The 26,849-nt window shown below is 48.1% G+C and overlaps 2 protein-coding genes across 7 annotated transcripts in view; one reads left to right on the forward strand and one right to left on the reverse strand.

The window, feature by feature from the left end:
* Positions 1–26,849, forward strand: part of KCTD20 (potassium channel tetramerization domain containing 20) — a 91,144-nt gene that overhangs the window by 8,316 nt on the left and 55,979 nt on the right. The window contains exon 2 of the mRNA XM_032462947.1: positions 5,672–5,878. The gene's annotated coding sequence lies outside the window, so the exon portion shown is untranslated. The remainder of the gene's footprint in view (positions 1–5,671; positions 5,879–26,849) is intronic.
* Positions 1,146–25,391, reverse strand: ETV7 (ETS variant transcription factor 7). Of its 6 annotated transcripts, XM_032462949.1 has the most exons (9): positions 24,385–25,391; positions 22,789–22,924; positions 14,475–14,639; positions 14,000–14,131; positions 12,305–12,535; positions 10,569–10,744; positions 8,917–9,017; positions 8,662–8,804; positions 7,388–7,438 (listed from the first exon to the last, which is right to left on the reverse strand). In XM_032462949.1, exons 1-8 carry the CDS (start codon positions 24,388–24,390, stop codon positions 8,687–8,689), a joined length of 1,065 nt encoding a protein of 354 aa, XP_032318840.1. In that variant the 5' UTR covers positions 24,391–25,391; the 3' UTR covers positions 7,388–7,438; positions 8,662–8,686. The 6 variants fall into 6 exon arrangements, with proteins under 6 accessions (XP_032318842.1, XP_006195371.1, XP_032318839.1 ...); XM_032462951.1 differs by lacking the exons at positions 7,388–7,438; positions 8,662–8,804 and adding an exon at positions 1,146–3,950; XM_006195309.3 differs by having other exon boundaries at positions 4,162–8,804; positions 10,569–10,711.

Below are 26,849 nucleotides of genomic sequence, written 5' to 3' on the forward strand. Positions count from 1 at the left end.
TTGAATGCAGAATGACCAGCAAGCCAGGGGGAGCCTGGGCTGATTTTGGTGCTCATCTAATGTGAATGCAGAGCAGCTCCCAGTCCCTTCTCAAGAGTAAGGGAGAAAAGTTGTGGCAACAGAATGTGATGATAATAACTTATCCAATTTGTCTCCTACTTTCCAACCCACAGCCCTGGCAGCACTAGTGGGAGGTTGAGTGTCTGTACTCTTTCTCTCTTCAGTCACCCTCCCTCTCTTTCTGGCTTACTTCACTTAGAAGGACAATCTCCAGGTCCATCCATGTTGCTGCAAATGACATTATTTTATTCTTTTTTAAGACTAAGTAATATTCCATGGTGTGTGTGTGTGTGTGTGTGTGTGTGTGTGTGTGTGTGTGTGTGTAAAATCCGCAGGGATCAAAATAGCTCAGAAATCCCACCGATTGGACAGGACAGACCCTGTCGGGACCCTACATCACCTTCTTGCTTCCCTGGCATCCCCTCAGGGCAGAGGGCATGGCCACCACCAGTTTGGGGATAACTTCCCTGCCAGCTCCAGTTAGAAAAATCCCAGGGAAGATCTCTGATTGGCCTTTCCTGGGTCATGTGCCATCTCTGGACCAATCACTGTGGTCAGGGAAATGAGTGTCTTTCAATGGCCCTGCCTAGGTTAGAGGGCTCTCCCGCATCACCAGGGGCAGGAGGCTTTGATGGAGTAGGAGAGCCGCTCCCAGAGGCAAAATCAGTTATCAACAGGAGGATGACAAGAGGGGTGCTGGGCTGATACCTGTATTACCTCACTGCCAATCCCGTTTAGGGATTAGGCATTGAAGATTCATGTTTCAAGTTTAGATACATTATTGAGGGAAATTTGAGGGATTCCATCACCTGCGTTAAAACATCATCCCAGGCTAATTTATCAAAGTACTGAGCCATAACACGAAGGCTTAAAGGGCTAGAACCCAGGACAGGACATGTAGTGGTTTGCTCGGGCTACCATAACAAAGCACCACAGACCAGGCGGCTTAAACAACAGATACTTACTTTCCCACAGTTCTGGGGCTGTTGAAGGTGCCAGCAGAGTTTATGTTTTCTGAGGTCTGTCTCCTTGGCTTGCAGACAGCTGCCTTCTCATCGTGTCCTCACGTGGTCTTTATTCTGCGTACGTACACACCCCTGATGTCTCTCTGTGTCCTGATCTCCACTTTTTATAACACAGCAGTCTCTGATTGAATTAGGGCCCACCCTAATGACCTTCTTTTAACTTAATTATCTCTTTGAAGACCTTATCTCCAAACACAGTCACATTCTGAAGTATTGGAGGTCAGAGTTTCAACATAGGAATTTGGGGGATACAATTTAATCTGTAAGAGGATGTTAGAAGATACAGAGCAGGCCATGGACTGTGCAGAGTTTTTAATTTATATATATTATATGTATGTATATAGTTATATATGTAGTTATATATAAACCTCATGGTAACCACAAACCAAAAACCTATAATAGATACACACACACAAAGAGAAAGGAATTCAAACATAATACTAAGGATAGTCATCAGATCACATGGGAAGAGAGCAAAAGAAGAAGAAAGAACAAAAAAGAACAGAAACAACCCAAATATAGTTTTTAAAATGGCAATAAGTATATGCCTGTCAACAATTACTTTATGTAAATGGACTCAATTTTTCAATCAAAAGACAGAGAGTGGCTGAATGGATACAAAACAAGACCCATATACTGCCTGTAACAGACTCACTTTAGACCTAAAGACACACAGATTGATGAGGGATGGAAAAAGATATTCATTATTTACAATAGCCAAGATATGGACACAACCTAAGTGCCCATCAATAGAATGGATAAAGAAGATGCGATACACACACACACACACACACACACACACACACACACACACACACACACACACAGGAATGTTACTCAGCCATAAAAAAGAATGAAATCTTGCCATTTACAACAACATGGATGGACCTAGAGGGTATTGTGCTGAGTGAATTGAGTCAGTCAGGAAAAGACAAATACTATATGATTTCACTTATGTGTGGAATCTTAAAAACCAAAACAAATGAATAAACATAACTAAGCAGAAACAGAATCATAGATACAGAAAACAAACAGGTGGTTGCCAGAGGGGAGGGGGGGAGGAAGAGAGAAATAGGTGAGAGACATTAAGAGGTACAGATCTTGCAGTTACAAAATAAATGAGTCATCGGTATGAAATGTACAGTGTGAGGAATATAGTCAATAATTACGTAACGTCTTTGTATGGTGACAGATGGTAACTAGACATTGTGGTGATCATTTCAAAAAGTATAGAAATATCAAATCACTATGTTGTGTGCCAGGAACTAACATAATTTTGTCAGTCACTTACTCTTCAAAAACAAACAAACAAACCCATAGAAAAAGAGATCAGATTTGTGGTTACCAAAGGAAGAGTGTTGGGGGTGGGGGGAAAAATTGGAAGAAGGTAGTAAAAAGTACAAATATTCAGTTATAAGATAAATAAGTACTAGGTACTGTACGACATGATAAATATAATTAACACTGCTGTATGTTATATGTGAAAGCCGTTAAGAGAGTAAATCCTAACAGTCTCATCACAAAGAAAAAATTTTTTTCTATACTGTGGTTGATACATGGGTTGATAACCTGAGTATGTCACTGGCTGGAGTGGGTGATCATCTGACTGAGGGGAAATCCCTTCCTAATTGAATTTCTGGGATATCAAGAGCCATATTTAGAACCCCGGGGCTTTCTAGCCAGAGCACTGTGGATGATACACAGGGCTTCCTTGAGTTTGGATGTTTAAATGGGCCTAACCTGGAGCCGTGAGGTCTGTCCAGGAGACTTTGTGATCTCATTGGTCTTAGCTTGTGGCTCCCCCACAGGCAAAGGAGCCGGATAGAGAGGGATAGCTCTGGGCACGTGGTCTTCTCCTCCTGGGCTCCTGTCTTCATTATTCATACCCATTAGGATTGTGTTAGGTTGCACATAACAGAAACTAACAGCACTGTCTGTCTCAGGCGTGAGTTTCATGGTAGAAACCACAGGCCAAAGAGAAGGGGGACAGGCTGATGACAGGTGAAAAGTTGATGTAGGTGAAGATGATTTACTCCTGTTTTCACATGCTTTTCACATCTCTGGCAGCTCAATTTAAAATCAGACCCCTTCACTTGGCTGTATTTTATTTTCCTTCTAGGTGCTTATCAGCACCTGACAGCAAATGCTGTATTTATCACTTACTTATCTGCTTACTACTGTTTCCCCATTTTCTAGAACAGTGCCTGGAGTATCACAGGTGCTTAATAAATACTTGTTAAATAAATGAATACATTATTTCATTTGAAACTTAACAACTTAATGTGGTAAGCAGGGCGGAGCATGCTGTTACTTATTTCACAGATGTGGAAACTTAGGCCCAGAAGGCTGACTTCACTAAAGCCACCAGGAACTGAGGGAGCCTTAATCCTTTTGATTCATAGTCAGGGGCTGGGTGTGTAAAGTGAGGGTAGAGAGGCTTTTGACACACCCCTGGCCCGTATCCCAGAAAGGTCTCATCTGGGCCTCTGCTCAGAAAGTTGATAAACTACTCAGGAGTAAGGTGATAAGAGGAAGTAAATTATTCCCAACAAAGAGACTGGGAAGATAGAAACTTCAGAAACCATTGTCCTGTGGGTTGGGAGAGTAAGGGTGATAATCACTGAACAGGCAGCTTTTTGGTGCCCTCAATTTCACCCCCACTCCAGCTACTAACTCTGCCCCAAAAGATAGTGAGCTCCCCATCACTGGAGGTGTTCAAGCAGGGGCTGGATGTCTACTTACAGAGCATGCCTGAGTTGGGAAGTTTTTCTCACATCTTAGTAGGAGGGAGCAGGCATTCTCCATCACAGCACAGACGCTGTCAGCGTAGTGGTCCCATCACCAACACAAGAGGCTTTGCGCCACCTGGTGGGTATGGTTTTAAACTGCAGACCCTTCCAAGGATAGAAGCCTGCAGCTGTGTCCCCAGAATCCTAAGCAATGAAGCTAGGATAGAGTTTCTGACAGTTTCATGAGCACCACAGAGTTTGTGAGAACTCAGAGGCACTCCTGCACTCATCAGAGAAGTCACCATTACAGGGAAGACTTATTAACAGGACTCAGGCTGAGGCATGTCTCTGGGATTGGAGGGAACATATCCTTCCCAAACTTTATTCCAGATTCTTCGGATAATAACCTGGGAAGCTACCTGAGGGAGGGAAGGAGGAGGTTCATTTGTTCACTCTTATTTGTATTTGGGAGTAACCTTGAATTGCCTTTGCCCAGGTGTAAAATTTCCCAATTGAGTTCAAATCTGCATAAGTCTCGATGAAACCACCAAACAAACAACACCCCCCCCCCAAAAAAACCTCTATGTTTTTGCTCCATGGGTATCAAATTCAGAAAGGTTTTGTCTACCAAAGTGCATATTTTCATTATATTTGTTGTACTATTATTGTCTTACTGTATCATTTATTATCATCAAAGACCTTTGTAACTGCTGGTAGATGTCATAATGAGCTTCATGTGTTAGCCTTACCACACAGAGTACATTTAATTTGAGCAAAACAAAGGCATTTGAGAGTTCAGTGGGCCAGCACAGCCCCATCTGAAGTGAGCGTTGGATTCTGCTCAGCCCTCCTACAACCCTGAAATGGGCCCCGGCTCCCACCCCAGACTCTGCTCTGGACAGTGAATCCCAGGGTTCAGCTGTCCCTGAGGGGAACATGCCCCTGTTCTGGGCCAGCTGCTCCTCTCACCGTTTCTCCTTCTGGTTTCACTTCATTTCTGAGAAAAGAGCACAGTTTTAATCAATGGTCCGTCCTAAGCCTAGATCTGGGCATCAGAGGCCAGCCAGGCTCCTGTGACGTGTTACAGGGAAGCCCCCAGCACAGGGCAGGGAACCGCGCACTTCTCGGTAAAGTCTGTTGGGTGAACAATTGGAGGCTCCCTGTGGACTGGCTTCAAACAATGGGGTTGCTTTCCTCACAGCATCAGTTGCCTCATGAAGTAGGTAATGTGTAGGTGGTGCTGTTGAGAGTTTCTCCCTGCCATTCCTCGTGGGTCAGACACAGGATGACCCCTCCCTCTCCCTAAAGGCTCCCTCCTCACCTTTTCAGGGTCTCAGCCCCAAGCCTGGTCAGCTTCCCTGTGTGAGTGAGCCAGGCTGACCCAAGCACGAACCTCAGGGACCCCTTTGTCCTCCCTCAGGGATGGGCCTCTGCAGTCAGCCTTGCTTCTGTTTCCCCTGCACCTCGAGTTCTCCCTGACCTCTCATGATGAGAAGGCCCTCCACGCTGCTATATCTCCAGACCTCACCCCCACAAAAGGGAAGGAGAAAAACAGCAGAAGCCTGTGTGATCCTCGTTAGGGACACCCTCCCTGGCCCTTCCCAAGCAGAATTCACCAGAGCCACTTTTTTCCCCACATCCACCTTGCGTTCACCTCTCCCTGGGGACTGTGACAGCGTCTGCTCAGCTACTTCTGCTTTCCCTGCTGTGTGAGCTACTCAAGGGCAGGGCCTAGCTCTGCTTTGTATGCCTCCCCCACCCTTCCCCATATGAGCAATTATCTTATAAGGGTTAGGGAATTTTAAAAATTAGGATCATGATTAAAATACTTTTTAAACATGCACATTCTGATTTCAGGACAACCCGCTTTAAACTGGCCATCCAAACCTTGGGGCTGTCCCAGGAGCCACTTAGTTCAGAGGTCGTACTGAGTGGCCAAGCCAGCACGGAGGAGGGGACTGAGGGGACCTGACACCAGCATTGGACAGGCTCCTCCTGAGCCTGGACCACCTTCACGTTCACCATTAGATGCTGGATGGCTCGGAGGCATCAGGACCTTGCTCTGTAAGTTTCTGTGTTTTCTGTGTGTCTCTACAAAACTTTTAAGAGAACACTGGGGTAGAAAATGTCAATTAACATCATAGGGAGGAACCAGAGGAAGAAGCCAAGAAAGGCTGTCACAAATAGGGTCCTGCATGAGAAAGACACTGGGTCACCAGCATCAGCCCAGGCTTCCTGCAGTAAGAGCCCGAGACGTGGCAGGGCCACCAGGATTAAAGAAAGGGCTAAATGTTACAACCTTAAACTTATGCAGTGTTATATGTCAATCATATCTCAGTAAAGCAGGGGGAGGTGGGGGAGGGCTATATCTGGAGCTTCCTTTTAAGAGAAAAAGACTTTGTTGGCAAGAATTCATAAAGGAGAAGATGGACATAATGGAGCCCATGGGTTAATGCTGTAAATGGCTGGACCAGGAGACAGTGACTTGCATCATGAACTTGTTAATATACTCACTTTTTTTCCCCATAAACTCTTTACTGTTGACATTAATGTAATCTGGACAAAAAAAGGACATGGCTGGCTACTTTTCAAACTGTGGGACTCTGTTTCCTGCTTCTTAAAATTATTTGTGAGGAAGTCCATTTTGACAAATGTTGTTTTCAGTGACCCAACACTTTTCAGGAATCTAATTATATAAAAAGTGGGTATAAACCCAGAGCCTCCCCTGATGCCAGGTATATAGCAGGTGCTCAATTAATGCTCATGGAAGGAATTGCTGAATAAATCCCTTTATTCCTGGTACCCAGGTGTTCATCCCAGGCCAGGGCCTAATGTGCCTGGAGAAATGAGATATAGCTTAGCCCAGAGCTGAGTGGAGAGTCCAAGGGTCTGGGATCTGAGGTAGTGGACCCTATCCAAGCCCACAGCCCACTCCTGGCCCCAACAGTCCCAGTGTTGGGTGAGATTTAACTCCCCCTGCCCCCTCGATAAAGACATAATTCTTGGGATACACAGCTGTTGGCAACCATTAACACACCAGCAGGCAAATGCCAACATCATAACTGGAAGAAGAGACTTATGACTCCATCCTCTCATTTAAACCTTTGTGTCTTAGACCCATGAGTGAGATGCGAGACAAGAATAAATGAGGCAACATTAGGAGGCAGCACGCAGAGCAGGGCTGTATGTCCTTGGGCAAGTCACTCCCCGTCTCTGGCCTCAGCTGCCTTATCTATAAGAAGAGAGGCTGGACAAGTTGATTTCAACGGTCCCTCCCAGTCCAGTTATGTAGTTCTGGGCCAGGGATGATGAGGAAAGCTGTGGTTCATCCTGGAGCAAAGTCAAGGAGATGGGATAGTCTCAGGGAAAACTTTAGGGGCCAAGGATTTTCCTGCTGGACCTTTTTGCCAAGGTCCCTGCTTGGCCCTTCTGGTGTGAAATTGTCAAGGGCCCCAGATGGGACTAAGCCAGGACTTCCTTGCTCGTGAGTGGTCACAGCTTTGAGTTTCCAAATCCTAGAATCCTTATCAGGCTCTCCGAAGTGACTCAAGTCCAGCTTGGGCCCAGCTAGATGGGGGGTGGTTTCCTGACATGCTGGAGGCAAGAGGCAGAGGTGGTTTCCTCCTTCCAAAAAAGAAGATGTGAATCTAGGTTCAGTTTTCACTGAAGTGAAAGCACTCTCTTCCCTTTCTCCCCTAGTTTCCTGGGGGTCGCAAGGGCAGAGGCTCTGCCCTCATCGGGTCATCCCTGGGCTGGGGAGCTGAAAAGAGAAGCTGAACCAATAGGAAAGGCATTTTCATGCTTTAGAGCAGCTTTGGGTTTGCAGAGTTTTCTTAGCTCCTTACACAGCTGGCATACACCAAGCACTGCACAAATCCTGTCTTCTTGAAGTTTTCTGGGAATCCTGTGAGGTCAGGTCGGGAATCACATCCCCATTTTGCCGATGAGAAACGTGAGGCTCCAGAGAGATTGAACAACCTGCCCATGGTCACACGGCAGATGCAGGTATAGGAGCATAGGAAGCTGGCGGGGGTGGGGAGGTCATCTTCACTGAGTCATAGTCACAGAGTAACCCCAGGACTGAAAACTGAGGACAAGGGTGTTGGGCCAGGTGAAATGAACTGTTCAGTGATGATGATGAAGGCAGAGAGGTAGGACCATGACCTCTGCCTAAGAAGTGCTCAATACATTCAGAGGCACTAAAAGAAAACAGGTCACAGCACTGGGTTCTGGGGAAACATCCCAGCTCTGTAAGCCTCTGCCTCCGTTTCCCCATCTTTAAGCCTCAGAGGGTTGGTAGGTGAGTTGAATGAGATAAAATATAGGTAGTACCCTTGGCACAAGGCCTGGCACATAGTAGGCATGTAAATGTTAGGTCATTATTATCATTAGTAAGACTGACAAAACAGTAATTTTTTCCCATTTCATACATCAGCATATCTTCATGAGCATGGCCCTTTTGCAGACTAGGAAAGTTGAGGTTCAGTGAGGGACCTCTGCTTTGTTCTGTAAATTGAAGGAGTTGGGCTGGATGTTTGCTCAGTGACCAGCTTCCTCTCCTGAGCTGGGCAGGTACTAATGGGGAGGACAGGGAGAGACCTCACTCCCTGTGACCCCCAGCCCAGGGCTGCCCTACCCAAAGAACAGTGCCCTCACAATGTCCTGGATGTGAGGCCTCCTGGTTCTCAGCCCTTCCAGGTCCCTGGGCAGCTTTGAGGTCTGAGACACCAGCTGTGATCCTATGAGTGTAAAACCCTGCTGGGGTTCCCTGCTGCCCTGGGAGGAGAGAGGAGGCCCTGTACAGCTAGCTGCCTTCATGGGAGAATCAGTCTCTGCCCTATTGGTACCCGGTGCCTGAAGTCCACCTGCCCTTCACTGAGAGACTTCCAATATCTCCTCCTTGAAATCCACCCTGTCCTGCTCCTGGCCCTCCAGCTGCTCCCTGCTGCTGCCTTTGTCCTGGATGATCTTCCCGGGTGTCTTCAGAAATCTGGAATTCAGGTCCCAGCAGCAAATCAGACCCTGCCCCAGCCGCAGAGGGCTTTCCACCCCCCCACCCCAGCCCTACTCCTTTTTTGCACCTTGGCCCTTAGGCCACTCACCTGAACAGGAGTTTCTGCCCAGGTTCCTTCTTAATGATGTTCAGCTTATAGTAGTGGCGCAGGGCACGTGACATCTTCTCATAGGTCATGTTCACCCGGTTCTGGAAGACAGAGCAGCCCCACATTACCCCCGGTTCCCCATCCCGCTTCTTCCAGTCCTCCGTTTTCACACCTGGAAGGGAGCAGGTTGGACTGCATGGTTTCCTAAGTTGCTCGGCCCAAAGTTCTGTTAGGACATATGAGAGCTCTCTCATATGTTTGGAAGGAGAAAGGCAGGGGAAGGGCTGGGGGAGAAATAATGGGATGGTTCTGCCACCTACCTGGCTGTGACCCATTGGGGGCAGGAGTGAAATGCATTGTTGCTTTTAAATAGTGAATAGCGAATCGTCACAAGTAGTAGCAAATAAATACGTATTTCGTGGGAGAGACAGCGTGGTGGGGTGGCACAAGGGCCTTGCCACCAGCTGTGTGACTTTGACCAAGTCCTTTTTTCCTCTCTCTGAGGGGGCCAGTGCAGAGTAGGGGCAAAGAGGCTGGGCTTTGGTGTCACTTAAAGCCCGAGCTCCCCCATTTGGCAGCTATGTGACCCTGGATAAGTTTCTTTACCTCTCTGAATCTGTTGCCCCAGCTGTAAAATGAAGATAAAAACACCCATCTCACAGATTTGTTGTGAGGATTAAACTGGCTAATCCATGAGAGCACTTAGCACGGTGCTCTGCACATAGTGTGTGCTCATTAAATGGAATTGCTACTCCCTGGGCCTCAAGTTTCCCTCCCTCCAGATAAGGTTGCCCAGACTGTAGTCATTTGCATCTTTCCAGCCAGGAACACTAGGGAGAAGACACAAAATAGAGTGTGGCCCAGAGCTGGAGTCAAGTCTCTGCTCTGCCACTTACTGACTGCAAACTCTGACAAGCTGATAAAGCTCTCTGTGCCTCAGTTTCCCCATCTCATAATATCCTCCTCCCGAGGTGGTTGTGAGGATTAAATGAGTTAATGTGGGTAAAGCCCTCAGAGCAGTGCTTGGCAATAAGATGCTGTGCCATTTTAGGAAATGAATTTATTTATAGACTAGGACACTGGCTTTATATCACTGCTGTAAATCATGAGATTGACAAGGCAGTTGAATTTTATAATCCTAATTCTTACTAAAATAAATACTTAGTTCTTCAAATTTGGAGCAAACCACCTAAAATCCCCTAGCAGGTACCCATGGGCATTCCTCACATTGGGAATGCTGGCCTCAGTCGTCCCCAGGCCTTTCCAGCCCTGATACCCAATGATCCCACGGGGTGTGAGACCTGGGTTTGTGTCCTAGCTTCCTCGAGGGACCCAGCATCCTCATCTGGCTTAACAGCATGCGATGTATAATTCATGTAAACACTCTTTGAAAGCCTCAACTGCTAAACAAAGGTGGGATTAAGAAATTAGAAGGCAAGATTACTAAATTCCAGAGACAGTCCCCATCTTCAAGAAGTAACTGCCTGTCCCTTGGGATCTCTCCAAATAAGATGATCCCAATACTTCTGGGGCTGCTGGTGAAGCCCGCAATCAGTTGAGGCCTGTCTCCTAGTGCTGGGGGTCCACTCTGACCCCTGCCCTGTCCTCTTCTGGTTATGTTGAAACCATCCTGCCAGCTGGCTGAGGTTTACCTTGTGGTTTCCCCAGAGTCTGGCGAGCCCATTTGGATCCACAACGCGGAAGATCTTGGCGTTCTTGTCTTCCCACTTGATGTAGGGCTCGTACCTGGTGTCAGAGAGCAGCTGGTACACGTAATCCCACAGCAGCCGGCAGTCTGCAGTAGAGCACAGGGGGTGCAGACAGGGCACTTTCCTGGAGCTATAAGGATATGCATGAGAAAGGTACTCTGGGCTCTCGAAGAAGCTGGGGCCCAGGAGCGTAGCAGGATGGTCAAGATAATGGTACTAATAGAAACAGTCACATGTGGGGACTCATTACTCACTCTCTCATTCAATAATCCTAACTCCAGGAGGTGGCTACCTTTACCCCCAGGAAGGGGTGAGGAAATGGGCTCAGAGAGGTATGGACATGTCCCAGTCACCAGGCTCCTGAGTGGCAGGCAGAGCAGGGGGTCTAACCCAGCTCTGCAGGCACAAAAGCCAACGCCCTTTGCTTGGGGGCAGGTGGCAGGGGTGCTGGCCAGTGGCTGGTGGCCAGAGCCCTGCCTCCAAGTCCCTCTCTGCCTCTAGCGTAGTCACTCAGCCTCCTGGATCTCTGTTAAATCAGGATTGTAGCATTCATCCTATCCTGCCCCCTACCAGGAGGTTCGGGAAAATCAGATGTGCTATTATGGAGGGCAAGTGGCAGAGGGAGCCTGGAAGCAAGATCTTAAGTCCTATCTGGGCTGTCTGGTTGCCAAGCCACAGTTTCCTCATATGGGGTGATATGAGAATTAAGTAACATAATAGACCAAAAAACCCTTAGCACAGGCAGTACCTCTGCCTGGTACAGAGTAAAGGCTTAAAGAATGGTAAACATTATATTTAAAACATTATATTTAAAATAATTGTGTTTCAGTGATTTCGTCATTTCCAACCCAGGAGCAAGGATTCTGCTCCCTCTGTGGTGTCTTGGAATAAATGAAGTGCCTCCCCACCCCCCGTGACTAGAAAACACATTTTGGGAAGGCAGGCAGCTTATCTGTCAGTCAGTCTGGCTGCCTGTCTGTTAGTCCTTTAACAGTGAATGTGGAGAATAGTATCACCTGGTTAGATCTCAGGCCCTAGAACCAGACTGCCTGGATTCACACCTCATTTCTGCTACTTACTGCTGTGTGATCATGGGAGGGTCACTTAACCTCTCTGTGCCTCATTTTCCTTATCTGTAAAATGGGGCTAATAATTCCAACCTCAAGGGCTGTTGTGGGATTAAATAAAAGCTTTAGAACCATGCCTGGTGCATAGTAAGCACTCAACTATTTAAAAATAAGGTTCTTATTAACTAAATAAGTGGTGGGGGTGTAGCTCAAGTGGTAGAGCACATGCTTAGCAGGTTCGAGGTCCTAGGTTCAATCCCCAGCACCTCCTCCAAAAATAAATAAGTAAACCTAATTACCTCCCCCCGCCAAAAAAATAAACAAACTAACAAATAAATAAAATAAAATAGAATAAAATAAAAATAAGGTTCTAAAAAGGAAGGGGACATACTCCAGTCCAATCTGACTATGACTGGTAAATCGTCCTTGCCCTGGACACAGGGTAGGTGGGCTTGGTGATCTCGGCAGCACTCACTGCCCGCTGTGGCCAGACTGAGGCCAGCACACAGAATGGTCACCCCACACCCTCACCACCAGGCACAGACCCTCTTATCCTCCAGATCAAAACAACCCATCTCCCTCTAGGCCAGGGGAGCACAGCCTTCTACTCACCGGCAATCCTACCATCGATGGGGGCCTGGGGCGTCCTGGGGAAGGAGCAGACTCCCTCAGCCCTGCAGCCGAGCTCCGCCCAGTGAGATAAATTGAGGGACTCCTCCCTGCTGAGGGGCCAGCTGGCTGGGCCAGGGACATTTCGATGGCTCAAGGAGCTGCCAAGGCCCGGGTCTGGTGGCTGCGGCAGGAGGCCCCTTTTGGGGGTCACCTGCAAGGGCCTGATCCTCTCTGCAAGCAGATGAGCACAGTTCATTCTTTGGGTCCAGAGCGTCCCCTAGTACAGACCCCCTCAGTGACACGCCAGAGCCCCATGCCATTGTGCTCCTAGTGTTCTCCCAGGACTCAGGCTGTGGTTAGAAGATCAGGGAGACAGTGGAGGGGGTGGGTGAGGCCAGATAGCTCAGATGCTAACCCCAGCTCCCAGACAAGTAACTTAGTCTCTCAAACCTGCTCCCTCATCTGTAAAATTGTTCACAAAGCCAAAGGTGACAGAGCCAGGTCCAGAACCCAGGTACCCTCTCCATCCACCCAATAAATATTTGTGGAGGACCTTCTATGAGCCAGGCATTATTCTAAGAATCTTGAGGACACATCACTGAACTCAAAAAAGCTTCTGCCCTCATGAAGCTTATATTCTACTGGTGGGGAAGGGAGACAGATGATTAAAATTAAAAAATGAAATAGAAACAGTATACAATATGGGGGGGGGGTGAATAAAGCACTACAAGGCAAATAGAGAATTCTGGGAAAGGCACAGGTGGATGTTGGTCAGAGAAGGCCTCAACGACATGTTAACATTTGAACAGACACCTGAAGAGGTAGAGGAGTGAGCTGTGTGGGTATGTGGAGAAGAAAATGCCAGGCAGAGGGAACAGCAAGTGCAAAGGTCTGGAGGCAGGGGCGTCTCTGTCTGACTTGTTCAATGAGCAAGGAGGCCAATGTGGCTGGAACAGCATGAGCAAGAGAGAGAGGAGCGGGAGAGGACTGCAGGGGGTGGGGTAAGGACTGTGGCTTTAACAAGTGAGATGGGAGCCACTGGAAAATTTTGAGCAGAGAAGTGACATGACCTGACTTATGAAACTCTGGTGGCTCTGTTGAAAATAGATCATAGGAGATCAAGGGCAGAAGCAAGGAGACCAGTGAGGAGGTTCTCCAAAGGTGGCAGGGGCTGGACTCCAGGCAGCAGTACAGGTATGTGAAGTGGTTGGATTCTGGGTAGATCTTGAAGATAGAACCAACAGGATTGGTTTACAGTTGGGATAAGGGTGAGAGAGAAAGAAAGCAATCAAAGATGTCATCCAGCATTCTGGCTCAAGCAATTGTAAGCTTGTAGCAGTGAGTAAGGACTGCGAGTGACATGGACAGCCCCGTGTGCAGGTCCCTGGAGACCCTGATGAGAGCGGTTTCCATGGAGACATCAGGAGAAGAGACAAAGATGCCACACAAACAACTCTTTGCTGGAAAGGAGAGCAGAGAAGGAGGAGAGGAGAGGCAAGAGGGCCAGAGAGCCACCACAGCACCAAGGACAGTCCCAGATGGCAGGTGGTGAGGGCTGGGAAGGCAAGGCAGGGCCAGATGAAGAGCTTGGCCCACATTGCTGCCTCTTTTATCACTTTGCCTGGAGGAAGCCCTGCCCTCCTGATGAGGTCCATCTGGGGGAGGGTCTCAGCGCCCCTAGAAGAGCCTCCTCACCTTCCAGGAAGCAGGAGCAGGAGCAGGGCTGAGTGAGCGCTGTCTGCCTGAAGGCCCCTCCGAAAAATGGCCCACACACCAGGGCTCGCCGCTGGGTCTTGATGAACTGGAGTAGCTCATACAGAACGTCACCTGGGGGTGGGACAGGAGAGCAGGCTGCTGACCAGGCCCGGTGGTCACCTGCCTCTCAGATGAGGCCTGGCATGTGCTGTCACAAGCTTGGTGCTGATAGAGATGTGAGACCATGGGGTGGAAATGTGGAGGTGAGAGTGAGGGAGCAGGACTGACTCCTGGGGCTCTGAAAAACAACAGCCAACAACAGACTCCTTTGCTCTAGCTGGGAACCACCAGGCAAACATGTATGGAAAGGGGGCGTCTTTGGGGCTGGGAGCATGAGCCTCCCACCAACACCCCCTTCATCTCCCTCCCAGGGCCCACCTGGGTTTGCATCAAGAAGCCAGTGAGTGTCCCTGACCTGAACCCGGGGCCCGGAGCCGGAAGTCGTCCTTGGTGAGGATGCACAGGGCTCGGCCATTCATTTCAAAGCCATGCTCCCCCGTGTGCTGCAGAGAGTACTCCTGCTCGGCCCAGCGCAGCCAGTGCAGCACGTCCTCCCTGCTCCAGAGCACAGGCTGGATGCCTGCAACCACAAGGATGCGGGCATGGGGGCGGGCACGGGGCCGGGGCCAGGGCTCTCCCCATGTCAATCTCTCATCCTCCTACTCAGGCCTTTGTTTGAATGTCAGCTCCTCAGAGAAGCCCACCCTGAATGCTTCGGCTGAGCAGATGCTCTCCTGTCCTGCTCCCCACCACCAGTCATTTTCTCTGTCCTGTTCTTTTCCTTTTGTCACCTTACTTTCTTTGCAATTATGCCTTACATTTGATATAATTGTACGTTTATCATTATGTATGCATTACGTATATATTCACTTATTTTTAGTACCCCCTTTGCCCACCCCCCGATGCCCATTTGCCAACTATTCATATAACAAATGTTTAATGTAGACCTACTATGTACCAGGCACTTGGCTAGGTGTGCTGGGTACAGTGTTGTGTGTATTCAGCACCTAGGACAGTGCCTGGACCATAGTAGGTGCTCAGTAAATACATGTTGAATGACTGATGAATGACCAAACAGTCCTACGAAAGAGATGTTATTGTTACTGTTTTCCAAATGAGGAAACAGGCTCACAGAAGTTGTGACTAGCTCAAGGTCATTAGGTAGCATGGGGTGCAGCCAGGCCCAGAACCAGGTCTGTCTCGTTGCTGTACTTTTTCACTTTGTTGTGCCAGCTCAGATCTGGGTTTGCTCAGGGGACAACCCTGGGGACAGGGGAGGATCCCACACCCCTCTTCTTCACAGTTGGCCTTTATTGTACTACATATACACAAAGCCATGTAATTGAGATTTGATGGTATTAACCTAAGATTGACAAGTATCACTGGAAAAGAAGAGAGGGCCCAGGTGTGTGTGTGGGGTTAATTCAGTGGGACAGGAAAGTTAATGGAAGATATGATAAAACCACAACTGGCTTTCTACCTGGAAAAATCTATATTTGGACCCTCACCTCCCATCATTCACAAAAATCAATTCCAGATGGATTAAAGCCTGATGAATAGAACAATAGAAACCCTAATAAAAGTGGAAATAGGACACTGTATGCACTGAACAAGGGTAGCAGAAACCTCAACTGTGACAGGAAACACAGAGGTTGTAATAAAAACGAAACACACATTTGACATTAATTTTTGTATATGTGTCAAAAGATACCATAAACAAAACTAAAAGAGGCTGGATTTCAGGGAAACACTTGCAATGCAGATGACAGATAAAGGGCTAATGCCTGTCATAGGTCAAAAACATCTCCAAATTGATTTTCTTTAGTAAGACCAAAAAAACTTTACCAGCAGTTCACAATGCAGCAGGATTTCTCAGCCTCAGCACTATCGACACTTTGAACCTGACAGTCCCTTCCTGTGGGCGCTGTCCTGAGCTTTGTAAGATGTCTGGCAGCATCCCTGGCCCCTACCCTCTGGATGCCAGCAGCACCCCTCCCCCATTCACAAGTTATGACAACCAAAAGTATCTGCAGATATTGCCACATGTCCCTGGGGAAGGGGAGAAAAGCCGCTGCCAGTTGAGAAGCTCTGCGGGAGAGCAGATCCACTAATAAACATGTGGCAGCACACCTCTGTAGTCAGGGAAAGGCACAGAGAAAAATGAGGTGTCATTTTAATGATAATACCTATACCTGGCACAAATGCAGGGAAGAGGATGCATTGCAGGTGAAAATAGGAATTTAGAGCCTTCGTGGGAGATCAGCCCGGTGATGCAGAAGTGCGACACAAAAAGCTGTATGGTGTCAAACTCGGACACTGCACGATGGTGACATTCAGGAGGCAGCCAGCCAGGACTTCCTGGACTCTGGGGATCAACTGCCAACTGCATTTTTGTACATGGTTTCCTAATCCATGATATTTGAGGATATCAGCCAGGAAAATTCAAAACTACAATTCCTGAGTCAGAGGGGTCTGTTTTCCTGTATTTGGCCAGAGAATGTAGATGGATTCCATACCTCTCTGGCTGTTCTGCCTCCATGAAAACACAAAAACTACCCTGAGAGGGGAAAACCTTGAATTTTGCAGACATAGTCAGCCACAGATGTGGTCCTGCTCCCAGGTCCAGAGAGGTGGGCGGGGGACTTCCCAGCTGTCTCTGGAGGACCCTGAGGTCACACACAGCCCCCAGTAACACCTGAAACTTCGAAGCCTGTCATTTTCCTGAAGTGTAATTCGGTTTTTCTTTCATTTCCTTGTGCTTACTCCTACTCTCACCCTTCATCCCACTGCAGTCAGCATCTCTAGTACAGTGATAAAGAAAAGGGCCTTTTTTTGTTCCTGTGTCTTCAAAGAATGTTAAGGTCAAAAGGCTTTTCCAATAGGACTTGAACCCCAGGAAAGGACCAGAATCCAAGCACTGGCTCAGCCACTAAGGTTCCATCAAACCAGCGGTGGGTCAAGGCCCCTCACACCAGTTGCCACTCACTGGATCCGCCACCTAGCTTGGGGCCACATCTCCAAGCTCAGAGTCCAGGTTTCAGCTCAGCCCCTTACCCGTCAAGTCACTTCACAGAAGCCACTCATCCTCTCTTAGCCTCAATTTCCCACTCTGTTAAATGAGATAATAACTCTGCCGCTCTGGGCTGCTAGGCTTAGACGTCATGGAAAGTTTAGACGCCTAGGCCACATACCATACAGACTTTCCACCCCCAAGTAAAGACCTAAGAGACATGGTGAACGCATCTACCAGAAGACATGCATGTTAGTGTCCACAGTGACTCTGATCACAATAGAAAAGGACTGGAACCATCCCAAAGATCCATCAGCCAGAGAATGGACAATCAGATTGCAATGTTTCTGTGCAATGGAATGCTGGCTGGCAATAAACCAGAAAGTACAAACGACTTCAACTCATAACACATGAATGAAGCTCAAAGATGCTACACTGAAGGAAGAAGTCAGATACAGAAATACGATCGAGAATAGACAGTGCTAATCTAGGGAGAAAAATCACAGTAGTGGTGGCCCTCTGGAGGGGAGCTGACTGGGAAGAGGCACAAGGGAACTTTCTGGGGTGTTGGAAATGGCCTAAATCTTGATCTGTGCGGTGGCTACACGGATGTACACATGCATAAAAACTCGTGGAGCCATACACTTAAGACATGTATACTGGACTGTACATAAGTTATACCTCAAAAAAAAAGTAGAAGTGAAAACATACAACAACAAAAACTACTAATGATGGTGACAGGCCAGCTGTAAATGTTGGGACTTAAATGATTGTCTCAGTTTCCTTATCTCCAAAGTGAGGTTGATGATAAAAATAGTACCAGTCACACAGGACTGTCATGAGGATCCTATAAGATAGTCCATTTAAAGGCCAGTGTCTGGCATGTGGTGTGTGCTTTCTGAGACAAAAAGAGCTCTTAATGTTGGAGGGAACACATGTGAAATGCTTGGCACAGGGCCTAGCACACCTGGGAGCTCAACTGATGCTGGCGAGTGTTATTTAAGGTGTCAGGTCCCCCAAGATGTCTCCCTAATCTAGTGACAGGTGAGCCTAACCAGGTCTCCCTTCACCAATCTAACCAAATCTCTGAGGCCTCACTTGCAGACCAGCCCATGGCTTCTCCCTCTCTTGGCAACAACCCACTATATTTTCAGTTCCTTCACATCAACCATCTTTTTCTCTCAAGACTCCAGGCAGATAACACCTTACTCTCTCTGCTCTGGGGGCCTGCGCACTGGGGATTTCCAGCCTGGCCGGCTGCCAACTTTTGGACTGATACAAACAGAGCTCCCGGCAGGGACAGCTGCCTGTCCCAGGACACAGTGGGAAGGCTCAGGTGCCTCCCTGAGAAGTCAGCACTCTGTCGCCCCCATTTCCAGAGCTAATACTGCTTTGCTTGGTAATCACACTCAGCTTTATGGTCATCACCAGTTATGGGAGCAGAGCCAACACATATACAAGGGCACCATGGTAGGGAGGCCTGGGACAGTGGGGGTGAAACCCAGCCAAGGATTGTTTTGGCTTCTTCCCAAACAAGAGGTCATTTCCATTTGCACAAAGATGCACACTGTCTAGCCCTGCCCCTGAGTTTGGGGACAGGGAGGCGCTTTGTTCTCAAATTGTTAGTTTGGGGAAACTCCCTTTTTGTTGCTCGCCACATTCCCTTTCATTTTCAGGTAACAACATCACTGTCAACACTGCTTCCAGAACATTTACTTCTGGTCTCTACCCTCCCCACTCCACCTCACCTCTCTCTTTTACACCTGCATCCATCTTACTGCTTCTAATATGCCATGATCTAGAGCAGCATTTCTCAGACCACTCTGACCTCAATCCACAGTAAAAATTACATTTTATGTCATGACACACACACACACGTATATATAAATAGCCAAAACAAGTTAATTATGAAATTACAGCTACCTTGACTGTTTATGATGTACTCTGATATATCCTGTTTCATTTTTTAAAAATACTTACCTTCACTCACTAAATTGTTTTCACCTCCTCAGAGAGTCTTGACCAACACTTTGAAAATCATTGTTAGGAGAGCTGCATAAGATGTGGTCCTCGGATGCATTTCCAGCAGCCATAGCAACACCCAGGAGTTTACTAGAGATGCAGAATCTCAGGCCCCACCCAGACCTACTGAATCAGAACCTGCATTTCCATAAAGCTCCCAGGGGATTCATGTGCCCATGAAAATTTGAGACACCCTGGTCTAGGATACCAGGAATCCACACTTGCTAGAATTGTATCTATTAAAATAAGAGCCCAGAGACTCTCTTGTAAGTGAAGGACATGAACTTGAGCAGGGGCACAGAAGATCTGCTGGAGCTCCCCAGGGGCTCTTTCCCCTTTTACATCACCAGGGGGTTGCCGAGAGGTGTCATTCCTCTGCCTGTGACACCTGAAAGTCAGGGGTGGTGCTGTATATCTCTTCCTGTGGCTTAGTTGCAACTAGGAACTTTGAAAGTCAGTTTCAAAACACAAAGATATATCAGTCTCTCTACATCCAACAGTGGGAAGTTCACAGCTTTTTTCTGGAAAGTGAGGAGACTCAGGACCAAGAACTAAGTCCTGTGTGTGAGGCCCTGTCTGATCATTAGTGGAGTCCCAGTTTCTCTGTCATCGAATGAGGCTGTGCTGGTGACCATCTCTAAACTGCCTCCTTTCAAAATCCCCCGAGTTTTCCCTGGAGGTTGCACCACCTCCTCCCAGACTTACTCCCTTGTGACCTCAGGCCGGGTCCTGCAAGTGGTCCTAGGGCCTGCATTGCCTTCATAGCTCCTGATTCTCCCTGACTTGGCCTCAGGCAGACCCTCATGGTTGCAGACCAGAGGAGGGAGGAGGGATGTGCGAATCCCCCTTTACTCTCCACTTCCTCAGAGGGAAGCATGGTTGTGAATCTCCTTTTGTGAGTGGGAGGTTCTCTGCCGGAGCCCCTTGAACCCCGCCCCTCCATCCCAGCCCCCCTTCTGTCACTGGACATGACAGTCATCTTCAGAGTGGACTTTCCACTGCTCTACTGCACATCTTTGTCAGGCCGATAAACAGGGAAAAGTAGGCTCTACAGGGAAATGGCTTGTGTGCTTCACTTGGCGCCGACTCACAAGGCTAAGAAAGATTTGTTTTGTTTGCTCACCTTCCTGCAGTGGAAAATCAGCCCTGATGATGAGAATGGAAGCTGGAGGTGGAGATGGGAATGGGGTGGGTGACTGGGAATAAATGTCAGAGAGATGCCAACGATGGAAACCCAGTTTCCAGAAATGTAAGAAACGGGGCTCACATCGCCCCAGCCATCTGAAAGGTCAAACTCTCATTTTGGGTGTCAGCAGTTTGCTTATTTGGGATGCTGTTGACAGGAAAATGAGTCATTTAGTGTACCTTATCTTTCAAGACTGTTATATATTTACCAAGGGCCAGAACTGTATTGTCTGAATATTTTCAGAAGTAAATATGAGTCATGGAATCTAAGATGAGAAATATAGAAGATGCTGTTGTATAGAAGGTCCTGTCTGTGACCCTGGACTCTGACCTCTACACTCTGAAGGCAGGGAGATGCCAGATGCCAGCACCTGACTCTGTACTGGACTCAGCCGGTGTACAGGGCACCTTGGAAAGCTAGGAGTCAACACGCCTGGAAGCAGCCCTCATCCCATGATGGGTGGGAAGTGAGTGGATAAAGACCCAGCTTCCTTACCCCTGGGTTGGGGTAACTGTCCCCCACAAGTCCCCATTGGTTTTGAGCTCCAGTTGCTAATAGTGCTGCCTGGCCTGAGAGGACACTGTTGGATTTCCTTCTCCCTTCTGTGGGGAAGTATTTCAGAGTCTGCTTCTGGGGAAATCTAACCCATAGCAATGGGATTAGAACTCAAAATAGGTCCTGATTGCCCTGCACCTTAAGTCAAGTAAACAAGAAACAGGCTGGGTCAAGAGGGGAGGAAATTCATTAGAAAAGTGCAGGAAGACCTGGTGACTACCTCAGCGGGGCCCCACCGCAGGGAGCTTCAAAAACTAAAAGGGTTGCGTAATTGTATTCTACAAGGTGGTGATTAAACTTGCTAAATCCCCACTTCCCCTCCTGTACCCTTTCAGCAACCTTGAGCTAGGAACCCAGCGGAAGGGAGGGGACTGAAGGTTACCTGACCTTGGGCAGAACACACCTCCTGGGCCTCAGTTTTGCTTGGAATATGACGGAGTTACCAAGGTGACATCCAGGGTCTCTACCAGTGTCGACCTTCTAGAACTTGGTGAACCTGTGGCGGGTAGTCTGTGAATATGGGGGAGATGAGGGGGACAATCCAGAGGGCCCTGTGAGACCTGCAGAGAAACCTCCCTTCCTAAGTCTCTGTGTCCTCAGCTGCCACAAGGGGACTGGATCAGATGACCTCTAGGGTCCTCAGCAACACCACTTGGGGACTTCAGGTCTGTTGCCAAAGTCCTGTTTTTCCTCATCACCACAGCTTGGGCCAGGAATGGAGCCCAAATCCTGCCTGCTGTGTAATCTGTGCCAAATATCTACTTGGAGCAGCCAGCCCTAAACCCCAAGCTACTGGGCAGAGTTGGTATTTGGACAAAAGGAAGCTCCCCGCGCCCTACCCAAATCATGCTGCTGCTTCATCTGCTGCTCTGAGGCACCAGGGCATCCTCTACCTGGGGATCTCTCATCTCCCCACCTTCCCTCTAACCATGAAAGCACAGGCTCTTGTTCCCCATTAGAAGAATGCCAGGCAGTGGATGGCAGAGGCATTTGGAGGCAGCAAGGTCTTCCCAAGACCTGTGAAGACATACCTCACATTCCGCTCAATCCCATTACTGACTCAAAAGTCAGGTTGAGGCCAGAAAATCAGAAGGGTGTGAAATTATAAAGCAGTGTTCCAGCCCCTGGACCAGCAGAACAGGATGTGGACTGGATGCTTTACAACTGGGTCAGATGTGCCTGCCCATAGCTGCTCCAAGACCCCCGCCCAGGTTAAGGATCCCACCAGCCATCAGTTTGCTGCCTGCCCTGTGATTTCCACAGCCTTAGTAAGTGTTTCTAAAAATCCCTTAGAAGGTTATCCGTAGAACCAGGGTTTTGGCCTTAGCATGGAGACCTTTGTGATCTTAAGCTTGTCACTCAGCTTTTCCATCTCTCAGCTCTGCCACATAAACATTAATCTAAAGCCTAGTTATGAGTTTCCTCAGGCAAGAGCATTACTTAGGAAAAATGAAATGAAAGGACGTGGCCAGTACATTCCCCACGGTTATCTTTGGGTGGATTTGATTGTTCTGTGTATTCTTATGCTTCTCTGTCATTTCCCAATTTTTGACAATAAGCATATGCTATTTTTGTAAGAACAAAAATTAAATATAATTATTTAAAAGAGGGTTCTACATACATACAACTGTTCACTGGTTCGCCCTGTCTGATTTCCTCACTGGCAATGTCCTCAACAATTTGTCCTTAGGCTGGAAGGGACCCAATAGCTCATCCAATCCCAACCCTCATCTTACCAAGGAGGAGATTGCCCGCTCTCACGCTTGGCCTTGTCAGCTGTATACTCTGCTGGAGAAGTCACATTGACCTCTTCTGACTTCCTCACCAAGGAAAGGTTAAAGAAAACCCAGCAGAGACAAAAGCAGATGGAGGGGAAGGCAATTCCTTAGATAAGAAGTTTATACATCAAGTTTATGTCCTTTAAGAATATTTGCCTTTCTCCTCCCCTCTACTCACGGAGTCTTCCTGGCAGCCTGCAGATTGCCCTGTCACCTAGCAGGTTCACTCGAGCTTCACATCTGGCTTGGGCCTGGGTGCCTGGGGGTGGTGTGGCTGCCTTGGGACTCACAGGAGAACCAGCCAATGCTCCCTCCTAGAGACAGAGAGAAAACCAGGGCAGTCAAAGACGAGCATCTTGGTGAAGGCTCAGTCATCCTTAAATGTATTAAGAATATTTTTTCAAAGGGAGGAGTGTCCATCACCATGTCTGCCTGAAAGGTAGGAACCACACATATCTTCAGCTTGGTACAGTCAGCGTCTTATGCACAATGGACACTTGATAAATTTCATCTTTCTGATTCAAGTTTTTCATGCATCTGCCTAAACCTACCAGAAGAAGATTCCCCCGTCAAGACTTGACTTGTAAGCTGGAAATCTGAGAGCCTAGAAACCTTGGTGAGAGGACACAGGGAACCTGAGGGGCCAGGATAAAAAAGACCTTAAATCAGAAACAAACAAACAAAAAATGCTATTTTCAAAAGAGAAAAAGAAAGAATAAATTTCAGAATCCCAAGTTCCAACCAAGGGAAGTCTGTATCTTTACATGTTATAATCAGCCTAGCCCCTAGAGGTGATTCGGTTCATTAATCAGGATGAGGGGATTAAAAAAGTGACAGGATTTTGTAGATCCCTGGAACTCATGCCTAGCCACAGGCTGCCACATCCTGAAAAGTAAAAGTGAAACCAATTCCAGCAAGAGCCATTGTCTCTCTCTGGGAATCTTCGAGAGCCTTGTGTTCATCTTTTGGTGTCTGAGGAGGGCAATGTGCAGCAAAAGACTCTGGATCTAGAGCCAGCAAGGCAAACTCCAGAAGCCATGGCCGCCACAGAGGAGGATTCGACAACTTTTGGGGTAGTTCCCACTGCATTTCTTGTCTGCCCCCAGCCCCCTTGTCTCAGGTGGTGCTGTTTCCCAGGTAACCCCACCTCAGAGACTGCCACCTGACAGAGGGGGCTTGCCAAGCTGGAGGAGGGGCTTAAGGCCTAGACTTGGCTGCCTGTCTACTCTTCCAAGTGTGAGGAACAGGGAATCCCAGGCTGTGACTGCCTGGGAAATGCCAGCCAGGGAGCTGCGGAGAGTTAGAGCTCTGGGTTTCAGCATGAAGGCCAGGGAGAGGTCTGATAAAATATGGTTGTGGGTGTGGATCTTGGAGAGAGGGAAGTGGAGGTGAGAAGGCGGCCCAGCTCTGGGGGGTTCTGAGGCTCTTGAAGAAATAAGGCAAATGTAGAAAGATCACTTAAGGAGGGGAGTCCCTACAGGGCTGCATTTGCCAGCTGTGAGGGTCTGGCTTGTGCAGGAACTACATCTGGTTGGCATAGGGGTGAGAAGAGGTATAGGGGAGCAGTATAGACACAGATGGGTTTCAAACAAAAAGTGAGGAGCTTGAAGTGAGTGAAGGCGAGTGAGAAGCGGTGAGGGATGGATAGTGAGGTGTGGGAATATATTGGAAAGAGATTCCAGCCAAGGTCTGATAAAATAGGTATGGGAATTGAGGTGGCGGAGGGCAGGTGGCTTCTTGTGCACGCTGCGTGCTCCGGCTGCCAGGCTCTTACCTGCATTATAGGTGAAGGTGAGGGAGCCACCCGCTGTCCGTGGTGAGCGTTCTGGTGGCTGCAGTTGCTGGGCTCTCCGGCGCTCTCAGGCCCTCCGCTAACTTGGCCCTCAAAACTGGAAGGTCGCGTGGGAGGAAATCTCTTTCAAATTGCGCCTGGTGCTGCGCTCTCGGGTTCCCAGGCGAGCAGGCGCGCAGGGCGCTCCGGTAATTGCTATCCTTCCGGGAAACGAAAATGAAAGAGCGGGATCCGGCTTCCACTCCCGCCTGGGTCGTTTTACGGGAGGGAAGGGGCTGGCCCCTGCGGGAGCGGAGTCCCTGGGCGCTGTAGCTCGCCGGCTGGGAAGCGTCGGTCCTGCTCTCATCCTTTCGCAGAGGGACAGCTCCTCCCTCGCGAGGGCTGCCTGGCACTGGCTTCCAGGGGGACTGAGATGGGATTCTGCGAGACCTGGAGAGCCAAGGGAACCCCTAGTCCTGGGCTCGCGACAGCGACAGATCAATTTCATGTCACCCTTGTGCGTCTCCGAAGGTGGATAGGTGGGGGCCTCCTATACTGTCTACCTGAACCAGGTGCTTCTCCCCTTAGGGGTGTGAAGGTCCCAGCCCTGACCCAGCCTCGGCCTTTCCTTTGGCCCAGTGGACGCCCCACCACCCCAGGCCCGAGCACCACCATCAGAGAGGCTGTGATGTTCTTCCTGACCTAAACCCGAGTGCTCAGTGGATCCTACGGCCACCTTTTCGCTGGCCCCTGGCAGCTCTAGGTGTAGTGCCCACCCCATCCCCCAATGTAAACCTGCCTCAGTTCCCTCTGCCTTAAGGGGAAGCCAAGAATGTTTGTAAGCACTAAAGCAAATCAACATACACAGAGGAAAGGAAGCAAGAAAACAATAACCTGCCAAAAATCTGAAGGTGTAGATGCTGTTGGCTTGGCACTGATAAATCGTGAGCTCCTAGAAACCAGTAAGAACAACACCAGAAACTCAACAGAAAAATGAGCAAAGGCTATGAATAGACAGTCCACATTAAAACAAGATGCTGGTTGGCTCCTGAACATAGAAAAAGATGCTCAGACTCGCCCGTTAGAAAAGATGTGTAAATTAAAGTTATTCTAAAAAAAAAATTAAGTTATTCTGAGATACCAATTTTAGCCCATTAATTTGGAAAACATTCAAACGTTTAATAACAATCTGCTGTAGAGGCTGCGGGGAACAGAGAACACTGGGCATATGGAGTGGCTTAAACCCCATGGAGGGTAGGAGGGCAGGATCTAGCAAAGTCAAATGTATTTATCCTTCACTCTGTTATGGAAACGACAGGCCAGTCAAGAAACAAGCACCACTCGGAGGGTTGGAGTACTCAGCTGTATTACGCTGGCGGGCTCAGAGGGGCTTCTGCTCCGAAGCTCTGAGCACCTCCAAGACGTGCACATGAGGTTTTATAGGGTAAAGTACAAGCTTGGGGTATTCGGCCAATAGGCATGGAACAGCCTTAGCAGCATTATCATCACAAAAGTGGAGGCGGGGAGGCAGCAAACCAACATTCCAAAGCCAGATATGTATCTTTGAAAATCCATCTGGCTAGCAAAAAACCTGAACAGCAAACCAACACTAATTAGCCTAGATTTACAAGTTAGTTTAGCAGAACTCAGATCAGTATTCCAATACTTAGATTTGTGAGTTATCTTGTTAGCCCAGCCCAGCCTCTCCTTCACATTCCTAGACTTGTGAGTTATCTTGTTAGACCAGCCCAGTTTTTCCTTCACAACTCAGTAATCCCAACACTGGAAACATATTCAACAAATATACTGCACATATCCAAAATGTACGTGGTTATTTATTTCAACATGACTTATAATGCTGAATGATTAGAAACAACCCAGGCATCCATTAAAAGGGAGCTGACAAGATAAATTACAGTACATCCATTTAGCAGAATCCTGTGCATGGTCTGACAGCACTCTCTATGGACTGTGGCAGGCTCTCCAAGAGGCAGTACAGCAGAGCGGTTAAGAGCCTGGACTCTTAGGACAGCCTGCCAGGCTTGGACAGTGACAGCTATGTCACTTACTGGCTGTCTGCCCTTGAGCAACTTAGTTAACGTCCCTACTGCCTCTCTCTATTAGCAACGACCTCAGTTTCCTTAACAGTAAAATAGAGCTAATAATACTACCTGTCTCATAAAGTTCTTCTGAAGACTAAATGGTTTAACATTTGTAAGACAACTAGAATAATGCCTGACCACCACCACGCTAAGCAAAAAAATCAAGGTCTGTACCTTGCATATATTATACACTACCGTGTGCGTGTGTGTGTGTGTAGTGGTATTGGTACAAAGAAACTCTGGAAGGATATGTAACAAACTAATAAACATAATTGGGATTCAGGATAGAAAATAAGAGCAAGAATTTTCATTGCAAACCTTTTTATACGGTTTTGATTTTTTAACCATATGAATAAATAAATACCT

Source organism: Camelus ferus, chromosome 20 (assembly GCF_009834535.1).
Source record: "Camelus ferus isolate YT-003-E chromosome 20, BCGSAC_Cfer_1.0, whole genome shotgun sequence".
NCBI classification, from domain to species: Eukaryota; Metazoa; Chordata; class Mammalia; order Artiodactyla; family Camelidae; genus Camelus; species Camelus ferus.